General features: G+C 49.3%; 2 protein-coding genes and 1 long non-coding RNA gene across 3 annotated transcripts in view; 1 reads left to right on the top strand and 2 right to left on the bottom strand.

The window, feature by feature from the left end:
- Positions 1 to 2,110, top strand: part of PRRX1 (paired related homeobox 1) — a 41,625-nt gene extending 39,515 nt beyond the window's left edge. Inside the window, exon 4 of the mRNA XM_054165323.1 lies at positions 1,891 to 2,110. Coding sequence (XP_054021298.1) covers positions 1,891 to 2,029 — 139 coding nt within the window. The 3' untranslated portion in view covers positions 2,030 to 2,110. The remainder of the gene's footprint in view (positions 1 to 1,890) is intronic.
- An 820-nt stretch (positions 2,111 to 2,930) lies between these two features.
- LOC128897544 (uncharacterized) lies at positions 2,931 to 6,333 on the bottom strand. The gene is made up of 3 exons (XR_008462441.1): positions 6,149 to 6,333; positions 4,148 to 4,237; positions 2,931 to 3,310 (listed from the first exon to the last, which is right to left on the bottom strand). It is a non-coding gene; the product is annotated as an uncharacterized LOC128897544 (long non-coding RNA).
- A 6,674-nt stretch (positions 6,334 to 13,007) lies between these two features.
- On the bottom strand, positions 13,008 to 15,499 carry C11H1orf210 (chromosome 11 C1orf210 homolog). Its single transcript, XM_009901933.2, has 3 exons — positions 15,003 to 15,499; positions 14,190 to 14,336; positions 13,008 to 13,740 (listed from the first exon to the last, which is right to left on the bottom strand). Exons 1-3 carry the CDS (start codon positions 15,388 to 15,390, stop codon positions 13,376 to 13,378), a joined length of 900 nt encoding a protein of 299 aa, XP_009900235.2. The 5' UTR covers positions 15,391 to 15,499; the 3' UTR covers positions 13,008 to 13,375.
- Between the last annotated feature and the right edge of the window lie 3,771 nt (positions 15,500 to 19,270).

The following is a 19,270-nucleotide window of genomic DNA, read 5'->3' as shown; positions in this document are numbered from 1 at the left end:
CAAGAGGGGATTGGATGTGGCACGTGGTGCCATGGTTTAGTCATAAGGTCTGTGGTGACAGGCTGGACTTGATGATCTTTGAGGTCTCTTCCAACCTTGGTGATTCTGTGATTATTATATCTTATTATCATTATATCTGGATCTTGGAGGCTGAGAATTCAGACAGCATTGGATTGCATTTAAACTCAGCTGTGCCATATGAAGTCAGAGATATTACCAGCACTCTGGGAGGGAGCATGCATGCCCATGGCTGTGTTAAATTCCCCTAATTTACAGCATCTAACTGGCATCGCTCATTCACTCAATGCCTTTCAACTGTTCTTCATCACAGAGCAAATGCAACATGTCAGATAGTTTGCTGTGGTTTTTGTGGGGAGCAATTGCTTTTTGCAGAAACCTGGGCCACCTGAGTTAAACAAATGTTCTAGTGGCCTGGAAAGCAGATTTGCAAATGTTTGGTAGGATAAGAAAGGCTTCAGAGATCTTCATTCAGCCTTCACTGCCCAAAGTAATGTCTTCTCATGAATAAAGTCATTATTTGAAGGGAGAAGAGATGTTTTGGTTTGGGGTTTTTTTTCCCTCAGCCTTTGAGGCATGCTCTGTATGATCAGCTGAAGTTTTGAGGGGCAGAAAAATGTGGAAAATGTGAAGGCTGAAACCAAAAAGCATCACAATGGTTGAAATGGGTTTTTCCCAGAGTGTTTCTTTAATGTCACATGCGGTTCAGAAGTGACGTGATTATTTCACAAGCAGTAAAAGGAGCAATTGCTCTCATCAAAGACATTGCTCCCAGTGGGAACACTATTAAGGACAACAGCCTAACTGGCAGGCTGGGTGCCTTGACCTCATTGCAAACCTTTTGAGTTAGAAAATAGGAAACAGATATTTTTTCTTACTGACTTTGGCGCCGGTTGAAGTCAATAGGAAAATTTGGTGTTGGCCATCCCTGGATAAGTGATCTGCAGCAGAGAGATTTGCAGGGGTGTTAAAGTAGTGATAACTCTCTCCTGACACTAGGAACACATCTCACAGGTATGGAAACCTCTCTCTATTGTGTTCAGTTTGGGGCATCTCAATGCCAGAGAGATGTGGAGGCGCTGGAGTGAGTGCAGAGGAGGGCAAGGAAGCTGGGGAAGGGTCTGCAAAATAAGTCTTATGAAGAGTGCCTGAAGGAGCTATGACTGTTTAGCTTGAAAAAGAAGATGCTGAGGCGAAACCTCAGTGCTCTCTACAACTACCTGAAAGGATGTTGTGGGGAGGCTGGTGCTAGTATCACAGTATCACCAAGGTTGGAAGAGACCTCAAAGATTGAGTCCAACCTGTCACCACAGACCTCATGACTAGACCATGGCACTGAGTGCCACATCCAATCCCCTCTTGAACACCTCCAGGGATGGTGACTCCACCACCTCCCTGGGCAGTACATTCCACTAGCTAACAACTCTCTCAGTGAAGAACTTTCTCCTCACCTCGAGCCTAAACTTCCCCTGGCACAGCTTGAGACTGTGTCCCCTTGTTCTGGTGCTGGTTGCCTGGGTCTCTTCTCACAGGTAATTACTGATAGAACAAGAGGGAATGGCCTCAACTGGCCATTCTGCGACTGGGTAGATTTAGACTGGACATTAGGAAAAAAAATGTCATGCAAAGAGTGGTCAGGCATTGGAAGGTGCTGCCCAGGGAGGTGGCTGAGCCACCAAAGGGCATCTGGATGTGGTGCTTGGGGACATGGTTTAGGGGTGAACCTTGTAGAGTAGGGTTTATCAGTTGGACCTGGTGATCCTGAGGGTCTTTTCCAACCTGAATGTTTCTGTGATTCTGTGGTGTGCATTTCTTCTCTGCCTGCTGTGAAGACCGTATCTGATGTGATGTTTCTCTTCTTCCATCCCACAGCGCCATGGCCACCTACTCTGCCACATGTACCAATGCCAGCCCGGCACAGGGCATGAACATGGCCAACAGTATTGCCAACCTGAGACTGAAGGCAAAGGAATATAGTTTACAGAGGAATCAAGTGCCCACAGTCAATTAATGGCTGGAGGCAGCTGCCTTGCAGAAGAAAATACAGCAGCAGCCGTCCTGCTTTGCAACGCGTTTTGTGCCGAAAGAAAACCAAAACAACACCAAAAAAAAAAATACTAAAAAGAACCCCCACACCAAAAAAAAAAACCACCCCACCACACCAAAAATAGAGAAAAAGAATAATTTTTTTTAAAATAATAAGAATTACAAAAACCAAAAGAAGATAAAAAGCCTAACCTCCCAACCCAGAACTGAACACGGGGACCAAGCTGGGAGCGAACTGAACCGCTCGTGAGTGACAAGGTTCCTCCTTCCTTTTGGGATAATGCCACCTTTTATTTTTTTTTCCTTCTTTCTTGTTATTGTCAGGTTTATTGCTTCTGCTCAATATACTACGAGCTTCTTCAGTAAAGGACAGTCTCATCCTTGTTGGTTTCCATTTTTGCATGGGACTGCAAAAAGAAACCTCTGCCAATCTCAGCCCGTGGCTGTGTCCCACCCACCATCGTGCTGAGATGCAAAGCTTGCGCCTCTCTCCACCCCCCCACCCCAGCCCCAGCTCACCCTAGAAGTTGGTCACTGCTTTCTATTGTATCCACTGACCCTTCATCCCTCCAGTCCCTTGTGCCACAGAGGCAGCACCACTGCCATCAGTCTGCAGGAAGCCCATCGATGCAAGGAGATGGAGTGACCCTGCCTGGACTAGTCTGAGACCTGAGGAAGACAAGATCTCCCTGGGCTTCGCAGCGCTTTCCTTGCTTTCTTGAGTATTCCCAGCACTGCTGCCTTGAAAAGCCAAAGAAGAGAGAAAAGCCAACATGGGGGTGTGAGCAGAGGGGTGTAGTGGGGGGGTTGGGGGTGGGGTGTTGCTCTGTAGTGCCAAGAATAGGACTGCTAGGACCCCTCCCCCCACCCCTTCTATGCCTTACAGTTTGCGCCACAGGGAAAGGCGTTGTCCAGATGCATTTGTTTTATATATACTGTATATATTTATATATATAAGATATACATGCAAGCTTGGTTGGTGTTTTTTATTAAACAAAATAAAATCCATTGAAAATGTTTGGGATGTTTGTGCTGCATCCAGGTTCCTAGAGCCACACGTTCAATTTCCAGCCACAGCCTTTCTCACGCTTGTCAGAGCTCTTCCCAGTAGCCAGCTCACATCTCCTGAGAAACTCCAAAGTGGCACTGGAGAGGGCCACACTCCTCTGCAGATTTTCTCCATGGGCATTTGCAGCTTCATAGAATAAGAAGAGGATCTCCTCTCCAGTCAGATAGGTTCATGTGACTATTTGGAACACACAAGGACATCCCTGTGGAATGTGGCTGCCAGCCCCTCTGAGGACAGGTAGTGAATCACCAGGGTGTCCCACACAAAAACTGTATTTCCCCCTAAGCCGCCATAACATTGCCCAGTGAGACTTACCCTGTAGCCTTAACCACTCTCCTCTGCTCTCCCTAACTGCTTTCCTCTCTCTGGGGTCTGGAGAGCCAATTAGGACCTAATTTTTCTCTCCATGGAATGAAGAGCAGAAGAGACACAACCGGAAAGTTTTCTTCCATGCAAACAACCTGAGGAAATGAGGATCTTTCATACTGCTGCTGATGCCTTCCTCTTCAAAATTCAAGGGGAGGATGAGGCTTATTTATGGCAAACAGTGCTTGTGCAGGAGATCTGCCCAAATTGAGTGGGACTTAGCACAGAAAAGTCATAGTGAAGGTAGCAGAGCTACTCCATGGTCCAGGCTGGACCATAAGGGAAGGAGAATTAAGCTCAGTCACAAGGCTGGTTTCTGATAGTGGCTTCATCTTGGTGTTTGCTGCAAACACACTGGGCATGTGTGGCTGGCTGACAGCAGGCTTTAGTAGTCTAAAACTGCCTGTTGCAGGAAATGAAAAATAAATCTCTTTAAAACAAAGGTGAAAATTAAACTGGCAAAGGATGGGCAGAAATTCAGCCAAAGTATTTGAGCTAACACTGGAGAAAAAAGCCCTAAATCCAAACTGCAGAAACATACATTCTACACTAAGGCAGACTGTGGTTGCCTTTCTCCTTTCCTATTGTTCATTGCATAGCTGGCATAGGAGTTTTTACAACAGACAGCTGAATATGTAATTGTCCTACCTTGACACAGTGATCAATCCTCTCCACTGAGGTGAGGTGAGCTTCTGACTCTGAAGCAAGTCTAACTGTCAATTGGAATAACCCTGTTAACTGGAGTGATGGGAGAAAACAGAGACAACTTTAGAGAGCTGTGATTTAATATTCAAGTAAGAGCCAAAACTAATAGTGTGGCCAACAGGACCAGGGAAGTGATTGTCCCCCTGAACTTGGCACTGGTGAGGCTGCACCTCAGATGTTGTTTTCAGTTTTGGGTCCCTCACTACAAAACTATTGAGCTGCTGGGGCACGTCCATAGGAGGACAGTGACACTGGTGAAGGAGCTAGAGGACAAGTCTTACAAGTGGCTGAGGGAACTGGGGTTGTTTAGCCCGCAGAAAAGGAGGCTCAGGGGAGACTTCTTTGTTCTCTACAACTCCCTGAAAGGAGGCTGTAGCACCTTGTTGGTCTCTTCTCCCAAGTAACAAGTGGTAGGACAAGAGGAAACAGCCTCAAGTTGCACACAGTTCATAGTTTACATCACAGTTCAGGAAAACATTTCTTCACAGAAAGGTTTCTCAAGCTCTGGAACAGGCTGCCCAGGGAGGTGGTGCAGTCACTATCCCTAAAGGGATTTAAATGATGTGGTGCTGAGGTTTAGTGGTGGACCTGTCAGTACTAGGATAATGGCTGGACTCAAGGTCTTTTCCAACCTAAATGATTCTCTACCTGATACAAGTGCTCTTGGCATTGGCCACCCTATAGTTAAGGTGTCCAAAGTGAATTAATGTCAGTTAATAGTTAACTCTGAAATAGCTATAGTATATTAATCACTTGGAAAGCTGGTAGTTTAGAAAGGCTTCCCACAAGCAACAGTTTTAATTATTAGCCGTCTAAGTGTTGGAATTTCACTTCAGTACCACCAGGAGGCAGCTGGTAGTTTAGAAAGGGTTCCCACAAGCCAACAGCTTTAGTTATTAGCCATCTAAGTGTCGGGATTTCACTCCACTACCACCAGGGGGCAGCAGTGCTTCAGAATAGGCACAGGAATCATTTCACACACAAGTGTAGAAGTTACACTAAGTTTTGATAGAACTGGTGACACTAATTAAAACACATCAATCATCAATTTACAGTCCTGACACCCTGGAGCTGAGGAAGTATATTTAAGGGGCGAGAGCTGAGGGATTAGCAAAGCAAATAACTAGATGTTTCTGATCATCCAACTCTGTTTTACACCACTGATTTCTGCACAGTGTGTGCAGAGCCTTAGGGCTCCAGCACCAGCAATACTAAGGGACTATTATTTGCAGCTTTGCAATCTTTCATCTCAGCTGGCATAGCAGTGTTTTGGCAGGGCTTCTGTGGCCATTTTCCTTGTGCTCTCATGCTTGCCCTCATGACCTTTAACCTCCAAAACCCTGACATCGTTACAGCAGGTTCTCATGAGAAGCAACCACCACTCACATGGTGAATGTTTCACTCTCCCTCACTAATACTCATTTTGCAGATTTTCATTTGTACTAGAGAAAAATCAAGCATAGTGCATAAGGTGGCTACAATCACTTAGGTATTTGATAAGTGTTACCCCATTACACATGTGCTTAGAAGCCAACAGCTCAATGTGCACACTGAGTTTTTGCTAGCATTCTCTAACCCATACTGAGACCATCACAAGGAGAAACAACCAGCAAAAAGTGTGAGCAGAGCCCAAGGTAAAAACTACTAAAGTATGGTCAACAAATTGTCCTTACCATTATCATTACCACCCACTGCACTGCAGAAAACCCCAGAGCAGGGCATTTGTTTGGAACCCTACCACTGTTCTTCCCAGTTGGCAACTAGAGAGTTTTCCCTCACTCTTTCCTTTCCTGTTCTTCCTCATTTTTCCCCCCAAAAGTAACTTCTACTCTTAAAGCCAATGCATGCTATTGACTACAAGACCACCTTAATTAATCTTTGTGAATATACCCTGCTGCACACTGTTCTGTGCCCCACCACTGTTAGGTGAATATCTAGACTGACCTGTGTAGAAACTCCTGTCCTTTGTGGTAGGCATGGATTGTGGAGAGACCCTGGATGCTTGATGTAGTATGAGACAGGAACAGAGACTGCATAATGTTGTCCAGACGTTTGAGCTCTCAAAAGACTCTGGAAGCAAAGAAGCACTTCTAAGAGAGATACACACCCATCATATGCCAGCCCCTACACTCATGTACATATATACCTGAAGAATTCTATGTCCTTACTAACAGGTCAAAGTATCTTTACTTTTACTCAAAGCAGCTGCTGCACTTACCTAGACACAACATGCAGAACTGTGAACAGGACAAGGGGCCCCACTGCCACCAGGAACCAGGGGAAACCCCCAGAGATCACCCCCAGGCAGAACAACACAAGGATGACATTATGAATGAACATTTCTGCTTGAAAGGGTAAACAACCATCAACTGGAAAAGATGGAAGGGAAAAAGGAAGATGTTGAGTAGAGAAACCTGAAACAACCTATATATACCCATTCAGTCCAGCACTGATGCAACTCCGACCTAATTATCACCTTTGCTACACAACAACTTCACCCTGAAACTCAGGGCTCCCCCTGCATGAACTGCTAAGAGTACATGTGCAGTTTGTAGGCACAAAAGCACATTTTCTTCTTTACAAGTGAATAGACAAACTTGAAGTATCAATTGCCTTCTAGAATCATAACCAGGTATGTCCCAGTTCCTGCTTTGCCTATTAACAAGTACATGCCTGGCAATAGACGCAGCAAGACACTGGAGAGTATTAAGGAGGTAACTGGGAGGTCTGATTGTGGGATTTACAACACACACAGTGAGAGATACCTTTATCCATGTCTTTGGAAAACCTGTGGGTGTAGTGTCAAAGAACTTCATGGGGCTACACAGAATCCATCAGTAGAGCTCACCATGAGGCCTTGAGGGTGCTCTGAGAGTTACCTGACGATGCAGAAAACATTGCAGGGTTATGAAAGGATGTTTGCCTTCCTATCACTGCAGCTTCCCCACGCACCAAAACGTTCTGCTCACTTTCTCTCTCCAGCCATAATTCTTTTTCTTGCATTCTGTGCTTCCAACCACTGGAAGGAAGCTGTTAATTTGAGCAGAAGTTTAACAGAAAGCACAGTGCAAGAGACGACTTATAGAAGCCTCACAATTTATGATCTGACTTCCTCTCATTCAAAGATCTCTCTCAGGAAGTGACAAAAAAGCCACAGTGAGAGCAATAAGCAAAAGGGGAGGGGGGGAAAGGAAGCGTGTGTGCAAGAAAAACAGCAGCATTGACACATACCTTTAAAAAGACAACGCCATGAACAGCTTTCAGAATCAACATCACTGCCATAGACAGTGCATAGATGCCAGCAGAGTAATGCATGTGAGGGCTGTCTTTCATGCTGTCACTTATGACAGTATCATTTCCCAGAGTCATAGTGGTGTTCTGCAGAAAATTCAAGGGTTCAGTGAATGGTTAGGTAAAAGAAGGATTAATCATGTACATATTACATGTGGTAGAATTGAACTGTTCTCTGTCCCCTCCCAGTGACCACTGAATACTTCAGAAAGTTCTCCCTAGCAGAGATATTCAACTTGCAGATTGGCTCCTTGCACAAGTCCCTGGCATTTTTCCTGCAGTATCTGTGAAACTAAAATCACAATGCCTACTTGATTTGATTGCTTAACTCTCACTTGATGTTTCACATTTCTTGTGTTCTTCTGAACAAAGCCAGATACCAGCAGACCACCACTCTTACTACATAGCAATATTCACCTTGGATAGGTTGTAATTGCTTATCAAACACATCTGTTATTTTCTGCCACTATACAGTAAACTCTTTACTGTCACACTACCATACATTCTCATTTTCTTCCTTTGTTCATTTTTTAATCTTTAAGGATCTCATTGCTTACTCAAAAATTACTGGCCAACTGCACTTCAGGGTTTCTTCTCTGAGTAGTTTTCTCCCCTAGCCCCCAAAACCTGCAGCTGTATTTGAATGTTTAAACACAAGACTTGCAATCAAAGCCCTCAGAGTGGGAAAAGTCCCAAACCATCCCACAGCAGTCTTCCAAGAAGCTCCCCAAAATCATTTGACTTAAAGCCATGTAGTTTAACAAAATCATCATGTTAGAAGTAAGGTCACACTCAAATGCAAACCAAGACTACTAATACCAATTCCTCCTGCAGCTTGTTGGTGCCTTTCACATTCTCCCTTCCTTTTCTTAGGCTAACCAAGAAAAAGAACAAGAGGGCAGTATAAACCACATGAGCTATTGTATTTTTCTCATTACTGGAGCTCTCTTATTCTTGGAGATGAGCTCTCCAGTGAGACTGCATCCTGGGGAGATTTACAACTTGCTTCAATTAGGAAGTACCATTTGATCTCACAGAACTGCTTGGAATTAGTCTAGGAGAACAATTTCTCTGCTTAAGAGTCAAAAGAGCAAAAAAAAGGAAAAAATTATCTTACTTCTTTGCCTTGCTTTATCCAGAAACTCAGCCAGCAGTTGCTAAAAGCTGTACTGCCCACATTCAGCAGTGCCATGATGATGAGGAACGCGCAGGGGGCTGCAGCTGCCTGCACGTAGATACCATACACAGACTGGGGGACAGAGCCTTTGCCTTTCTCTTCCAACTGCACCAACCAGCCTGTGAACAAAACAGAAGGGAGCGAGTGGGGTACAAAAAGCTGTCCCAAGAAGCTTTTTTAAGTTTGTGAACATATCACAGAATCATAGAATCAGTAAGGTTAGAAATGATCTCAAAGACCATCAAGTCCAACCTGTCACCACAGACCTCATGACTATTAGACCATGGCACCGAGTGCCATGTCCAATCCCCCCTTGAACACCTCCAGGGATGGGGACTCCACCACCTTCCTGTGCAGCACATTCCAATGGTTAACAACTCTCTCTGTGAAGAACGTTCTCCTCACCTCCAGCCTAGACTTCCCCTGGCGCAGCTTGAGACAGAGTACTTTCACAAAGAAGTACTACTTAACACATGGAAACCAATGGCTCAAAGTTTTCCAGTAAGCAGCATTCCCTTTGCAGAATGGTTCAGATCGCAGTACGCCTGAAAAACCACAGCCCTTCCTACGGTACGGCAACCCCGCTCACCACCACCCAGCCATGAACCCCGGCAGCTTCTTCACGCAGAGGCCCTCAACACCAACCAACACCTCTCGCGGCGGTTCCGGCCTGTCTAGAGCGCCTGCGCGGGGGGAGGGGGCAGCCGCTGCCAGTCCTGCGCGATGCTTCACGGGAAGTGTAGTCCGCGTTTCCGGGCTATACGTCCGCTGCTTCTCGTGCTGAAACTACATTTCCCAGAGGACTCTGCGCGGAGGGCCACCTCCACGCGTCCGCCCAGCCCCTCCCTGTCCCGCTTCTTCCGGCCGCTCCTGACAATTATAAGGCTGGATGGGGGGGTGTGGGGGGTGTGCTTGTTACGTTGCATGGGTACAGCCGGCCAGGGTCTGTTTCGTTCCCCAAAGTAAACCCTTATTTATCATCCTGCCTTGTGGGAGTTTAGACAAAGACACACATGCTGATTCCAACAGCATCAGATCCTACGCAGCTCTAGGGATAAAGGGGGTAGCATCTCTCCAGCTGAGATGGGTTAAGAAGTGTGTTGTGCTCAGTGCCCTCACTGGGCAGCCCCCAGGGGATTCTTGCTGCCTTGCTACAGAAGTTCCTGCAATCCCTTGCTGTTGTGGATCATCATTGTGGTTTAACCCCAGCTGGCAGCTCAGCCCCACACAGCTACTTCCTCACTTCCCACCAGTGGGATGGGGGAGAGAATTGAAAGGGTAGAAGTGGGAAAACTTATGTTTGAGATAGAGATATTTCATGTGTAATGGTTACGTGGGAAGGCAAACCTCACCACTCTGAACGTGTCCCGTTCTTCCCTTAGCTTTATATGCTGAGCATGACCTCACATGGTATGGAATATCCCTTTGGTCAGCTGTCCCAGGTGTGTCCTCTCCCACCTCCATGTCCACCTTCAGCCTATCCACTGAGGGTGTGAAGAGCAGAAAAGGCCTCGACTCTGTGTAAGCGTTGCTCCGCAATAACTGAAACATCCCTGTGTTACCAACGTTGTTTTCAGCACAAACCCGAACCGCAGCCCACACCGGGTACTGTAGTGTCGACGATTAAACACACGATGGCAGCACTGAGGAGGGAGGGGGCCGTGGCTGATGGTTCCAGGCGTGCAGGGTACACCGCACCAGGGTACACCAGAGCGAGAGCTCCCTCAAACCCTGTGGCATCCCAAAACCTGAGAGCCCACAACTCCACAGAACACCCCAGCTACTGTGGGGACCCCACAGAGACCCCTACCTCTCACTGAGAGGCCCCCCCCATCTCCTTCAGGACCCTCTGGAGACCCCCCGGGACCCCCCAGAGGAAAATCCAGAGTCCCTAGGACCCCCCTAAATACACACAAACCCCCTTTTGTTCCCCCCCGACCCACTTAAAATGCCCACAAACCCCCTCTACATGCTCACAAATCTCCTTTAGATGTCCCCAGACCCACTTCAGATCTCTCCCCGACCACTTTTGATGCACCCTAGAAACCCTTAGATGTCCCCAGACCCCTTTAGATGCCCTTTTGATACCCCCAGACTCATTTTAGATGCACCGAGAATGCTTCAACTAGATGCTGGAACATTTGTTTTGCAATCCACCAGCACATAGAACAGAAAGTTAGATTCATTTTTGTTAGATGATGTTTTCTTTTTGATATGGAATAAAACCCCTTTGGAGACCTTTCATTCCTCATTGTCTCAGCATGCTGCAGCTTCAAGAGACAGGAAAGGATTCCACACAGGAAGACCCAAAATGATGCACGCTGACCGTTAGCACACGCTCACGTTTATGACCTCAATCACAAGCAACAGAACGGCCAGAAGGTGGAGATGGACATAGCTGCACTGCCTCTCACAAAAGGCTCTAAATAGCCTTAGAAACCCTGAGCTGTGTCTGCTACATGCTATGTCCCAGCAAGAGGTGGATTTTAAGACAGAAGCCAGGAGGCAATTTCGAGTCAGATTCTGAGGCAATTTCGAGTCAGATTCTGAGTCTCTGAACAATTATTCAAGAGGCCTTAGTCTGCATCACACACTGGGACGTGGCATTTCTAAAGCATGAAGTGCACCTTGCAGCTTCTTCCCTGTAACATCCCAGCCAGCCCCATCTGAAACTGCCTGGTTGTGAGTCCTGGAGAACAGACTGCAGGAAAATGTAGCAGCCACAGGTGGTCCCAGCTGCCATACCATAGGAAGGGCTCTGCTTCTGTGCATCTGCCTGTCAGTGCTGTCCCAAAGTATCAGAGCACCTGAAGTGAAATGGATGGCATGGTATGGTTAAAGAATAAACAGGTGGGCCTCCCAACAAGGTCAAAGTAGACAAGCAACCCACAACTAGCTAGCAAGCAATGAGAGAGAGCAAGATCGTGGATAAACAAGCCTGGAAAGTTGTATTCTTAATCTCTTTTAAGATATCACTGAGACCAGAAGTAAAATACTGCATCTAGCTTGAGTTCTGGTGATTGAAAAGCATGTCAGAAACCCCAGAAAATACACTCCAAAAGGTAAGTGGAATGCACTCTCCCAGCTCTCAGATTTAAGTCTCCCCTCTTATCTGAAAGATAAAAAACATTTCCACTAATGTATTTTGACAAGTAGCTTTGAAGACGAGACCAGAAGGCAAAACATGAGGCAGTGGCTGCAGAAGCAAAGCTCAGTTTAGAAATAATGGCATTTAAGAGTGAAAACTGGCTGACCACTGAAACAACTGAGCAGGTTTTCCTCTTCAAGGCTTTAAATGTCACCTTCCCTCTCCTGAAGATGCCTTAAGTCACTGGCCTGTACTGCTCATCCAACACCTGACCCAGTCATCCCCTTTGGTTTATGTTCTCTAACTTGTATTATTTACTTCTGTACACACTGTGCTCTGTAAATGTCTCAATGAGCAGAGAAACAGAAAGGCAGTCTATAGTGAAATGGAGGTTTGAAGGAGGTAGGAAAATCAGCCATGTGGCAGGGATGAAGGCAATGCCATCCCTGGGATGATACTTCATACTCTGAAGCATGACAGAGAGATTCTTGGGCTATCAAAGATGGTAATAACCAGGCTGCACCCTGGGAAATCTTCCCAGACTTGTGAATCACTCACTAAGCAGGGCAGAAGCCATTGCTGCTCCCTGCTTTTAACTCCAGCATGACCCACACAGGCACAACTGGCTACAGCAGAAACAGCTTGCACTGTCCCATGTGCTGTTTGTTGTACCACAAAGGTGACAGGAATGCAGAAATTGTTGTTTGTGTAACTCCATGGATAGAGATACAGATGAGACTCTGCAAGGGGTGCTGGGGAGTAGGGCTGTCTCACCCCAGCACATCTGCCTGCCTGCCACTGCAACCAGTGCCAGCAATGGGTTTGCTCAGCTCAGCAGAGCTGACATGTGAAAGGTAAGTGCCATTCTAGCATGTCTTGCTGGAGAGGGGAGACAGAAAAGAAAGAAAAGAAGGGACACATCCTGGAGGGACAATGCTGGAGAGATGAGCATAGAAACCCTGTGACAACAACCAGGGCTGCCTGCACCACAGCAGGGAACAAGACTTTGGCACAAGAGACCTCCTCATGCCACAGACCTGTTGTCTCACCACTGCAGTTAACAAGGAATGTGTTTATGGTCCTTGAAAGCATATGCAAAAGAAACCACACTCCAGTTATGGGGCCAGGGTCTTCTCCCAGCACCACCCTAGTGAGACCCCAAAGAAACCACTGCAGGCAGACACGGAGTTAAATCACGCTTTAATCACACTCTGGAGTGACAAAGCATTGAGGGACAGAGATGGGTTCGACACTGTGAGGCAGTGGAGCTGATGCCCAAGACACTGCAGGGAGCACCAAGGCAGGCTCCTCTTACCTTCCCACCAGACTGCCTGGGTGAGATAGGCACCATCTCTTTCATCCTCAGCATCCAAGCAGGGCTGGAACAGCAGGAGCAGGTCCAACGTCACCATGCTGGTGCAGCCCCACTGACATCACACAGAGACACCATGGGGCTGACTGCCTTCGGTCTCCAATTGCCAGCCCACCCTTTCTTTACACTCCTTTCTTCCTGTCCCCAGCAATGTGAGGCTGAGAGCAGGTGGGAAAGGGAAGGAAGGGGATGGAGATGGGAGTGACAGCGAGATGCCGTAGTGGTGGTGTCTGGGTTACAGGCTCAGATGGAGAGGCGCAACTCTCGCTCCTCTTCCTCTGGCAGCTGCTCACTTGTCTGGATGTAATTGTCCTCAATAAAGCCATCATCATCCTCTGCCTGCAGGTCAGCAGCATCACGTATGGAGTGGCTGTCACAGACCCCACGGTTGGAGGAGTCCCTGTCCCAGTTACTGCTGTGCTCCATGGGGCTGCCTCCAGCTGAGCTGGTTTCGGGCAGCAGCCGGTGGCGGTAGCTGGCAAAATTCTTGTGGAAGAGCTTGCACTTGGCTGCCAGTGCTATCAGGATGGAGATGCCAATTGCTGCCACGATGAATCCCACCAGGTATGGCCAACTCCTTCCACCCTTCCCTACAGGTGGTGTGGTGGCTGCAGCACACGAAAGACACATCAGGGCCTGGTGGGTCAGCCTGCATCGTACTCAGCACTCCTCAGCAGCCAGACCTATGCACATGGTGTGCAGCCAGCACTGAATTGCTTTTGTTAGGAACAAAATGATCTTCACCAAGATCTAACTACCAACAGAGTGTGAAAACTGCAGGCAAACCTGCTGAGCAGCTGTCTGATACTAGTGCCTGTGCTCTGTGAGCTTTGTGGCATCTGCCAACTTTTCTGTTGCAAAGCCAGCAAACACCTCCAGGTGATTGCCACTTTTCCCACCAAGTAACCAATGGAGGCCACCCTCCCTACCAGGCCACAGCACCAGCAGCCTGAACCCCTTGCACAGCAGGGCATCTGTGCCTGCAGTCCCTTCTGAGGTGACAAAAGGACAGGAGGGAGTTAGACCTTACAGATGCATCTGTAGTTGCACAACTTACTATTGCTGGAGGTCACTATGTCTGGCCATGTTGTGCTGTCCCCTCGAGGCAACCGTTGTCTCACCAGGCAGCCCAGATCTTTGGAATCCAAAGCTACAACTTTCTGGCCCTGCAGCCCTGGAGGTGATGCACAGGTGACCTGCACAGCTGAGAGATACATGGATAAGGTGAGGTGGGGGATCACCCATCTCATCCCCAGTTTAGAGATGGAAATCCATGCTTGCTCCTTGGTTCATGGGGTACATTGCAAGGTGCTCCTGGCTCTGGCCTCCAGCCTCATTGACCCTCAGGATGTTGTAAAGCACAACCAAAGAAAAACACTCCCTGACCAAGGAACCATGTGACTGTGTGACTGTAATCAGCAGGCTCCTTTTAACAGGATAATGCCAAATTCCTGGATACTGATAGAAGTCCCAATGTCACAGGGCTGCTCTTGCCTGGGAGCCAAGCTCAGAGGGCTGGAACCTAATTCAGCTCCACAGGTGGAGTTGCTGAGTGGTCAGCAGCTCTTGAAAATGTTATCACTCCATGTAGATACATAAAGGTGGCTTTAGGGGCCAAAGTATACACTTTCCCAGAAGAGTGGCTAAATTACCCTGCTGCCATTCCTTGAATTCTTTGGTATTGCCTACAACTGCAGGCAAGAGACAAGATGCATCACCCTGAAGTTTTCTATCCCTCAACAGGGTGGGAGAGCTCCCTGGAAAACCATCTTGGAGCCTGCCCAAGGGTTGGAGTAAGGATTGGATGGGAACCTTGCACCCAGAGTTCCTTCTGCCAGATGGCTCTCCTGCCACTCACCCTGTCACTCACCTTGCCTGCGCTGTAGCCACTGCTGCAGAGGGTACGTGGTGCAGTTGCAGACCCAAGGGTTCCCTTCCAGCTGGACCTGAGGGACTACCTCCATCAGCTGCAGGCTCCAAGTGTCCACAGAGACCAGTGCATTGTGCTGCAGGTCCAGGTGGAAAAGAGCCTTCAGCGGCAGGATGAAAGGGACCTCAAGCTGCTGCAGACTGTTGTTTCTTAAGAGCAGTGTGTGCAAGTTTCCCAAGCCCTTGAAAGTGTCTGTGTGGAGGTAGGTGATACTGCAGCTGCTCAGGTTCAGCAGACGCAGTGCCCCGAGGTTGGAGAAGATGCCTGGGCTCAGCGCTAGCAGGGCATTGTTAGAGAGGTTGAGGGAGTGCAGAGAAGGGAAGTGCATCAAGAAAGTTCCATGATGGGGCACAACCAAGGAGTTGAAGGAGAGGTCCAAACCGGTGATGTTGCTTGGAAGGGAGCTTGGAGCATGCAGGAGGTTCTTTCCATTACAGTCAGCCCATCCCTGTGAAAAGAACTGCTGTCTGAGATTTGCTGATGAGGAGCTCTAGGCTGAGACTCCCCAGAAGTTCAAATATCTTCATTTATTACCCCTGCTCCTGAAGCACACTAAATAAACTTGCATTCTTCTCCCACAATAAGCTAGGCAGTTATCCCACAACTAGTAAATGAAATAGACCAGGGGCTGTTCACTGTCCCAAAAGTCCAGTAGTCCATACTGGATGGATTGATCAACCCACAGAGACTGATTTTTCTTCCCTGAAAAAAAGGTGGCCAAATTCAAACTGCTTTTGGAAATCAGTCCTTATCATGTGTTACTCCTGCCTGGACTTTAGGTGGGAGAAGACTAGCTGCCCCATCTGAAGCTGCCAGAGAGCAGATCAGCAACTTCAGTTTCATTGGGCAAGCACAGGCACAGGCTCCTGCTTGATGCTGCTCACTGCTGCTCACCATGCACCCCTTAGAGGCAGCTGTACAATGGCTGCAGCAAGAGACCCTTGGAGTCAGAAATGCCATGGCTCAGACCAGGCTCTGCCTGCCCTGCCATGCTCTGAAGAACAGCCTGGACAATATGATGTGTTCAGTCTGAGGCTGGGAGCAAGGGTTCTGCAGGGTTAGGAGCAGGACAGACAGGCTCTTGGTGTGGGTAAACCACCTCTGCACAGCGTATCTCCCATTTAACTCCCTTGCTCCTGTGGGTTTTCATTGCTTCTCATCGCTCAAGCCATACGGAGCAGGAACTGCCTGCCAGGGCCTGCTGCCCTGCAGGCACACGGTGCCACCTCCCCAGCTGTGCTGATGGCGTCTGGGAGTGGGGTGCCCCTGCCCACCCCCAGCTGCTGCCCACGCCGGAGTACCCTTGCCTTCCCTACCTGGCGATTGAGGCTGCAGGGGTGTCCCATCACCACCGACCAGGCACAGAAGAGGCTGCAGACCCCGAGGAGACAGGCGGGAGCCATTTGGCTCCAGGAAAATGCCAGCAGAAAAACAAGTTTGGGGGGAAGCTGGGAAGCCGGCCGAGCCGGCTGTGCCGGCTGAGGTGTGGCCGCGGCCGCACGGCCCAGGACCCGCGCCGAGCCCCGGTCCCCGCAGCCGCACGGCCCTGCAGCCCCCGCGCACCTGGGAGCCGACAGTGGCCTCGCTCCCTCCCGAAGGCTGGGCGCCGGTGAAAGGTGGCAGTGCCGGTTACACATTAACCGCCACGCCCCACCACCTCCCACCCACTGACTGCAGGAGCAGGTGACCAGGGGACCTCCAGCATCCGCCGGGAGGACCGTGAGGGTGCCGTGGCGGAAGCCCCAGTAAGAATAGAGCACCAGGAGGCTCTGGGGGGGCAGCGGAGAAGGTAGACACCTCTGAGGCATCCACCCTGAGATGGCCATGCTCAAAGAGCAGCGTGAGCCCGGCCCTGGTCAAGGGCATGCGGCAAACCTCAGCCAAAGAAGCTGGGGCTGAGGCAGCAGGAAAGCGTCCCGCAGGAAAATAGTCTTATCGGGATGCAGGCAGAGGGGTGTTTAAAACACAGCACACAAGCAGCTCCCTGGGCCCAGCAGTGGTTCGGCAGCACTGGCAACACACTAAAAAAAAACCAAAGTGACTTCCCTGAGCAGCACCCAGGGCACCTGTGATGACTCCAGAGGGTCACGGCGCCCCACCACCTCTGGCACTCCTCACTCATCAGTAGAGCTCCCTGACAGCGCTGGGAATCACATCAAAGCAGCATCTTGTGGGTGTTTGCTGGCACAGCCCATGGGTGCTGAGGCAGATGAGTGGGAAATGGCTGTCAGAGCCACAGCCCAGGCAGGGGAGTGCTGGCAGCACCCACTCCTGGCTTTGCCTCTGAAGCAAGAAAGAGCCCCAAGCTCTCTTCCCTGTTCCCTGCTCACCACTCTCCATTCCCACTCCTACTCAGTGGCAGGATCTGTGAATCTACAGTTTCCCAAGCAGTGGCCAGGACAGGGCAGCCCTTCTTCCCACAGCTGTGAAGGGGCTACTTCACAATTGCATGTCCCACCCTCTCCTTGGAGAAAGGTTTCCAGCAGCCTGTGCTCCATCCTTCAGGAGTGATAGATGCAGCTGCCTGCTCCCCAGCTGCCCTGCCGATGTGACCAGGTGAACTGTGGATGCTTGGCCACCCTGCTCCTGGGCTGCTCTTATGTCTAACAGCAGCAGCCCCTAACCCAGAAACAGACAGAGAAGCAGGTCTAGAAAACGTTGCTGAAGCAGCTGAGGCTGCCAGTGGATTTGCAGGGCGTTTGCACTTCCTATCAGGAAATGTATTAGTGCATTATGGTTTCTGGCATGCCGTGCTGTGCATTAAAATGTGCAAATGATAACAAAAAGGGGTATTTTTGTCACTCTTTTTGTTTTTTTTTCAAGTCTGTTGTGATTCAGCAAAAATGTTGAGGTGTGGGAATTCAGCAGAAGTTCAGGTGCTGTGGGTCGGGCAGCTGGAGCTCTCCATATTAGAGAGCTTGGGTCAGGTCCCTGAATGGATCCCTGAGATCTCCTGGAAAGGTGTTTGTTCTATGTAAATAATTGTGTCCTCAGACAGAACCTTGTGTCAGAGGACGTCTCACAGAGTGCATCATTAACTCACAGCTCTGTATGCTGCCAGAGGAGCACAGAATGCGTTGCAGCCCCACGCACAACATGTGGAAGCATGAGGTAGTATGGTGGCAGCTGAGGTTTTGAGTGTGACTGGTCCCTACATCCAGTGAATTAGGAGAAGCCATTTATTTATCTATTTGTGTATCTAGCCCCTCTCTGCAGCTGTACTGAGTGTGCAGGTGACCCAGTGTGCTTGCAAATGGTCGTGGGGTGGGCCAGGTAAAAGGGATTGTGAAGTTCCCCATGAGGACACACAGGGCAGGAGGAACCAGCCTGACCTGCCCAGCCTCTGAGCACTCTGGCCCCCTGATCCTCATTTACATTATGGTTGTACCTTGGGGGGGGTCTTCCAGAAAGAGAGCCCTTTGTCTGTGCACAGCCCACAGCAAAGCACCTTGCTGTGGTTGTCCAGGCAAATGGGTACAGCTGCATCTGGTGTCCATCTTTTTCATATCCTCTCATTCCCTCCTGTCATGGGGTGGCTGGGTGGCTGTGCTGGGGCAGCCCCCGCCTGCTGCCATCCCTCCCTCTGCATGCCATGGGCACCACGTGGCCCTGGAGCACATTGTTAATAGCCGGAAGCGATGAATGGATTTCCCCTTCCTCTCCATGTGTGCTTTAGATTTTTGGCCGGATACGGCATGGGCTCGGGACACACCAAAACATGAGGCTCACTCCTCAGCAGCTCTGTCTTTCACGTGGGAACAGTTCAATTTGTGAAGCAGCGTGAGGTTTAGCAGGTGAAGCTTACAGTGATTTTCTAGGGAATGCCTTGCATTTGCCAGGAGAAAAGCCCCGAGCCTGCAGGAGGCCAGGGTGGTCTCAGAGAAGGGATGTGTGTGGAACCTCCTGGGGCTGTGGGGCCAGAGAGACCACGCTGTACCCAAGCCCGTACCTGTGCTGATGCCTGTGCCAGCACTGTGCACAGGCAAGCACTCTGGGAAAGCCAGGCTGTCTGCTGCCTTCCCTTTTCTCCCAGCCACATTTACTGCATCCCCCAGCAGCAGCTGCCTTCCCAAGTGGACTGGCTGGCTTTTCGTTGTCCTGATTGTGCTCATGCTCATGCTCCTGCTCGGCCTCTTTCAGCCTGAGTAGCAGCCCTGCAGTGAGCCTCTGCAGGCATGAGCCAGACCACGGCACAACACAGAGCCCAG

This window comes from Dryobates pubescens, chromosome 11 (genome assembly GCF_014839835.1).
Source record: "Dryobates pubescens isolate bDryPub1 chromosome 11, bDryPub1.pri, whole genome shotgun sequence".
In the NCBI taxonomy this organism is placed as follows: Eukaryota; Metazoa; Chordata; class Aves; order Piciformes; family Picidae; genus Dryobates; species Dryobates pubescens.
Note: the sequence above shows the minus strand (reverse complement) of the source record. Positions and strands in the feature narration are given on the sequence as shown.